Source organism: Cynoglossus semilaevis, chromosome 11 (assembly GCF_000523025.1).
Source record: "Cynoglossus semilaevis isolate Cse_v1.0 chromosome 11, Cse_v1.0, whole genome shotgun sequence".
Lineage (NCBI taxonomy): Eukaryota > Metazoa > Chordata > Actinopteri > Pleuronectiformes > Cynoglossidae > Cynoglossus > Cynoglossus semilaevis.
Genome location: NC_024317.1, coordinates 4,283,456 through 4,289,564, shown reverse-complemented (window position 1 = coordinate 4,289,564; position 6,109 = coordinate 4,283,456). Strand labels below are relative to the sequence as shown.

The 6,109-nt window shown below is 44.8% G+C and overlaps 1 protein-coding gene across 7 annotated transcripts in view; it reads left to right on the top strand.

Moving 5' to 3' along the window:
• itpr1b (inositol 1,4,5-trisphosphate receptor, type 1b) overlaps positions 1–6,109 on the top strand; it is an 80,448-nt gene that overhangs the window by 55,059 nt on the left and 19,280 nt on the right. For all 7 annotated transcript variants that reach the window (XM_025060433.1, XM_025060432.1, XM_025060431.1 and 4 more), the window contains 6 exons: positions 3,598–3,781; positions 4,198–4,451; positions 4,806–5,006; positions 5,099–5,209; positions 5,450–5,689; positions 5,811–5,918. In XM_025060433.1, coding sequence (XP_024916201.1) covers positions 3,598–3,781; positions 4,198–4,451; positions 4,806–5,006; positions 5,099–5,209; positions 5,450–5,689; positions 5,811–5,918 — 1,098 coding nt within the window. The remainder of the gene's footprint in view (positions 1–3,597; positions 3,782–4,197; positions 4,452–4,805; positions 5,007–5,098; positions 5,210–5,449; positions 5,690–5,810; positions 5,919–6,109) is intronic.

Below are 6,109 nucleotides of genomic sequence, written 5' to 3'. Positions count from 1 at the left end.
TGCTCTTCTGTGGACCAGTGGAACATTGCAGACTGCAGATGTTCAGACCTTGAAAATTGTGCTTTTGAATTGACTTCATCAGACATCAGACATGTAGCCATTTTGGCTGTTTGCCTCCCTAACAAATCACCTGGGCTCTTCAGTGCTATTCTCAGTTTTAAGAATTGAACCTTAAACCTTGTATTTCAATGGGAACATGACAGTGTAATACACAGTTGAAGTTGCTGATCTGAGGGGAAAAAAGGAGCTGAGCCAAGAAGGAAAAGGTGTTGGAAAGAAGAAGCACAATTTAGTCTGGTTTGCATGTGGCACTGGCCGACGTGAGGGAGAGAGAGAGAGAGAGAGAGAGGGAGTATGGGTATAAATAGCTGTTACATAACATCCCTTTGTTGATGCCAAGTGGCAGAACGGAAGGAGAGAAGGGAAAGCGCTGTGACCTTGTTTTTCACCGTCGTCCGCCCCCACCTCATCCCGTCTCATTCCACTCAGGGCTCGTCTCCATGGTTACAGACAGAATGTGTGTTTACTCAAAACTACAGGGAGTCTGCGAGATGCTTCTTCCTTTCCATTTTGCCACTTTCCTCCTCCTCCTCCTCCTCCTCCTCTGTTGCCATCGCTCCATCCTCTCCCCTGACCGTCCGTGAAGTCGTCACTCTTTACGCTCATCACGTCCGTGGTTTTTTCGAGCGCTATAAAAACACAGACGGTGTCTGGATGCAGCAGCACAGATTCTAGTACAGAATAAGTGTAAGAAGTGATGTCGAAACGGTGCAGATGCAGCGACATCGTTCAAAGCCTCTTCCTTCGTTATGATTCATTGTCAGTAAGCGACAACAATACCTTCACTTCTAAGGAAAGTGCACAGGTTTCGTCGTGGTTTCACTTGGTGACCCACGCAAACCTCAGCAGGCAAAGATCAACAAAAAAAAGTTCACTGCAAAAATGTCATTTAAACCAACTTACCACGACTCTTTCTGCCTGTAGACTGTGAAGGTGATGGTCCCAGGTATAGTTGTATGGAAAAGCTGTTTAAATGACCCACATTTAGAGGAACATACGGTGGACACTTCCTGTTGTACCTACATCTTTACTCCTATTGTATAAACTTGTCTCCAGTTGTACTGGGTGAAGTATTAAATATATTGATGTTTTGTTCTGCTGAAGAAACCTAACCTGCAGTGAAGGACAAAGATGGGACTGTCATGCCGTAGTGAGGCGTCATTGTTTCTAGAACTACAGTGGGATATGTGTTAAGTTTGGAAACAAAACTATAAACAAGGAGAATGTAATTCAAAGGTCGTCAACAAAATGAGTCCTGGACTCGTTTTCGTCCTCCTTCCTTCACTTTATTCTTCAGTGAAGACCGCCGTCTGAGCGTGAGTGCGTGTGAGTTTTTAGTTTTAATCATTGTTTATTATTATTCCAAATTATTATTATTTTATTCAGAAGGTTCTTAGAAATATTATTTATCTATACTGTCAGATTATTAGCTGTCCCGTTATTGCTAAAGTTTATGTTTGTGTCCAGTCTACGCCGTGAGCTCGTCCGCAGCGTGGAGTGTGTACAGCGTGTGAACTGGGATATCCTGGAAATGAGAAGTGTCCCGCTAATAAAAGCAAAGGGAGTGGACGTGTCTGTGACTGACAGCACAGACACAGACACAGACATCAGGAGGAACCTACTGTGTGTGATACGTGTGTGTGTGTGTGTGTGTGTCCTCACAGAACTGGCATCAGTGTCTATACTGAAGACGGCTGACCCACTTCAGTGAATGTAGAAGTCGGTGGTGGGTGTGTTGGAGTACTCTCTCTCTCTCTATCTCTCTCTCTCTCTCTCTCTCTTTCTTTCTCTTTCTCTAGCTTGTACTGTACAAGTGTGTGTGTGTGTGTGTGTGTCTTACGTAATGGATGAGGGTGGTGATAGTGAGCGCTCTGTCCTAATTGTTTGCTCTGGTCTAGTTGACGTCTGACTTTTCTGGCCCCGGGCCATTTGCCTCACCTTCTGTGCGTTACCCCCCTTCGAACAGACACCCCCCCCCTGCCTGCTCCCCCCCCGCCCTCCAACACCTCCCTGCCCACCTGAGGCATGCCGGTGGTTGCGTGCTGCCAGCAGTGCAGCTAATCCCCTCCGTGCTCTCCTCTCTCTGTCATCAAGTTGTTTATTGCAAGACGGCCTCGCTCGGCAGCCCCTCCCCTCCCCGCTATCTCCTCGTCCCTGAGCTTGTTGGCAGAGTGTGTACGTGCAGGAGGGGGTGCCGCTCAGTGGTAGAGCACTGGGGCAGGGCACATGCCTCTGGAATTTGCAAGTGCACAGTTATTCCTTTGTTTCTTTGGGGAAGAAGAAAAAAAAAAAACAAGTTTTGAGAATTCTGCTCGGCACTGAGTTCTCCCTTGTTTGCCTACTTAATTGGCTCGGTCACGACTTGAAGTTTAGCTATGCTAATAACATTAGGTACCAACGCTCAGCGACGCTAACTGAGTGCATGCAACCCACAGTGTCCTTGGTCGGGGGAAAAACAAGTCTTGTTTTGTCTGTTTTCCTTAACTGTTTCCTTGTGACTATCATTTATTTGTTCCCTCTCGGAGCCCAGTTTTACATGTAACCTGAAAAGACACATAATTATGTAACAAAGCCGGAGAAGTGGCCTAGATATCAGGATTCTCTCCTTTTCTTTCGCCCCCTTGTCTTACTCTCATTTCATGTCCCTGTCGTTCTCTCGCCCCCTTGTCTTACTCTCATTTCATCTCCCTGTCGTTCTCCCTTTTCTGCCTTTTGATTCCTTTTTGTTGCCCGTCTTTCACCTCTATCTTTTTTTTTTTTTTGGCTCTTTCTCTCACTGTGTAACTAGGCCGAGCTTCTCCCTTTACAGTCATTTTTCACCTCGGCAGTGGGGTGAGGCGGCTCCAGCTGGTCAAAGTCTTTCCATAGGCTGCTGTAGATACGGAGCACTTATATAATGAAAACAACAGCCCTCACAGCTAGGACATGGTGTACGCATCACGAAAGTGTTCTAATTCAGCGTGACCCCATTCCGAGGCAATAACTGTAGTGTTTAAGCCTCTCATGTCACAGTTAACCCTGTCTTACCTCACTGTAGTTACATAAAGCTGTGTGGGGCCCCAGACACAGTCACAGGACTATTCCTTTTCTGCTGTCAACTCACAACTTGGTGCAAAGACCTGACACTTGGTGCAATAGCAGCACTGAACAAACTCTAACTCTTAAGATTCAATGTAGAATTCTACCGCATAAAAAGTTGTAAAGTAGAAACAACAAAGTTTTTTTTATCATCACATCCTTATATTGTACAAACCAATTTTTCTAGAAGAAAATACTAAATGTAATAAAATGTGTAATTTTATGATAAAGTTAAAATTTTCATTCATTTAATGAACCAATTTAATTATGTTTTAATTGGTGACAGTATCGTAAAACATTTTGTACACTTTTTTAAAATAATTATGTTTTAATTGGTGACAGTATCATAAAACATTTTTTACACTTTTGAGAAATGTCAATACATGCTATTCTGAGTTAAAATAACTCTGTCCTCATAATAACATTAAAAAACTTTTCTTTTTTTTTTTGCATTTTTAGCGCTCGTTCTTTTGCCGTTTAACCGAAGACAAGAAGTCAGAAAAGTTCTTCAGGGTTTTCTACGACCGCATGAAGTTGGCACAACTGGAGATCAAAGCCACAGTGACGGTCAATACCAGTGACCTGGGCAACAGGAAGAGGGACGATGACAGCCAGGATAAAGATGCCCCTGTCCGTAAAAAAGGTCGTTATTCACTTGTCATTTTTCTGATGTATTATGTTTATTGTATGAGTTCCTGTGCTGGTTCTCAGTCATCCAGGTCATTTTAATCCTCTACAGTCTAGTATGAATCACAGAGTTATAATGTGCCTAAGGTCTATTTCCTATTCCATGGATCTCTGCAGAGTTAGTTTGGAAAAAAAAGGAGGTGATCAGAAAACTGTGGCAGGTTATGGCCGTTGTTGGATATAGTTAGTCAGAGGGTAGATGATCCAACACAGCCGCAGCTGTGCAGCATTTAAAGACAACATTTTGTTTAGGTAGTAAACGTGCATGCTCAAAACGTCACCGCATGTGCCCTGCAACATGAACCACATCCTAACTGAAAACATCTTAGTTATAATGTTACTAAGTCGGTGTTGATGTCTCTGCCTGTGCAGCCAAAGACCCTGCAGTGGTCATGACAGAGGATGTGAAGGAACAACTGTTAGAGGCTTCATCTGCCACCAAGAAGGCCTTCAACTCGTACCGCCGCGAGGCAGACCCCGAGGAGCACTTCACCTCGGTGGATGGCCAGGCCAGCGGCGGAGACAAGAACCAGGATGACGGCGAGATGAGCTTTGTCATCGTCATCATGCAGCCCATCCTCCGCTTCCTCCAACTCCTTTGTGAGAATCACAACAGGGACTTACAGGTGGGAGCGTTGGACACCGCCATGTGGCGAGAGATGATAAAAGTTACAGGGAGATTTGTCTGTAACAGTAGCAACCTCCAAGGTTAAGCTAAATGATTAGCCTATCCTGCTTTGCTGGAAGTGTTGGGTTTAGTGTTTGTTAAACTCTCCACACTTCTGCCAAGGCTGCGATCCAAATTCACTGATTACAAGCCTGAGCCTTTAATCTTTTAGCCAAGGGCTCTCTCAGTATCGTCACCTACTTGGTTTACTCACTAGCAAAAACATAGCAACATTAACAGAGGGATAGCATCATTGCTAACAAATACCCCCGTACAAACCTCAGGAACTACTAAAGGTTTTTTATTTCCTCAGAACTTCCTTCGTTGTCAGAACAACAAGAACAACTACAACCTGGTGTGTGAGACCCTGCAGTTCTTAGACTGTATTTGTGGAAGCACCACAGGCGGTCTAGGCCTGCTGGGACTGTACATCAATGAAAAGAACGTGGCTCTCATCAACCAAACCTTGGAGAGTCTCACAGAGTACTGCCAGGGACCATGTCACGAAAATCAGGTAAACAACAAGCCGCCGTGTCCCCGAAATATTCTCCTCCTTTGAGTCAGCTCTCGTCTTTGTGGTACATTGTTATTCTGCTGCTTCTTCAGAACTGCATTGCCACTCATGAGTCAAATGGGATTGATATCATCATCGCTTTGATTCTCAACGACATCAACCCACTTGGAAAAAAGAGAATGGACCTGGTGCTGGAGTTGAAGGTGAGCTGCGCTGGTGGGAATGAGGTCAAATGGAACCGCTTTGTTACTGAAGTGGTTACAGATCTGAGAGAACTGTTTTTTCTCTTATCATGAATTAATTTTTTTAAAAACCCACAGGCTTTTGTCGGTGTTTGTTCAGAAAACATTACATTTTAGGCCTGAAGCAGCCCTGAAAGTTGTTGTTTATAAGAAAATAGAGCTGTTCTCATGTCTAGTTTTTTTTTTTTTTTTTTTTTTCAGAACAATGCATCGAAGCTGCTCCTGGCCATCATGGAGAGCCGGCATGACAGCGAGAACGCCGAGAGGATCCTGTATAACATGAGACCTAAAGAGCTGGTGGAGGTGATCAAAAAGGCCTATCTCCAAGGAGAGGTCGAGTTTGAGGAGTCAAAGGAGGAGGAGGACAGCGGAGACGAGGAGGAGCATGACGCCGCATCCCCCAGAAACGTTGGACACAATATCTACATTCTGGCTCATCAGGTCTGCTATTCACCTCAGCATCAGTGGTGCACAGTAAAGTCACAGGAATTGAGTAAAGACACTGTGTACAAACAAATAAGACTCCACCACTTTTTGTTTGTCGTTTGTGTCCTTCCTACAGTTGGCGCGTCATAACAAGGAGCTGTCCATCATGTTAAAGCCAGGGGGGGACAGCGGAGACGGAGACGAGGCCCTGGAGTTCTACGCCAACCACACGGCACAGATAGAGGTCGCACACGCAACACAACCACGTTACATAACATCAGTAACAACAGTCACACAACTGAAGGCATTATGTTGTCGTGTCGGGGGGGCGGGGGGGGGCATTGAATTTGCTCCATACAAATCTTTACAAGTGAAAATATCCTGCTCTTATCAGATTGTGCGCCAGGATCGTACGATGGAGGAAATCGTTTTCCC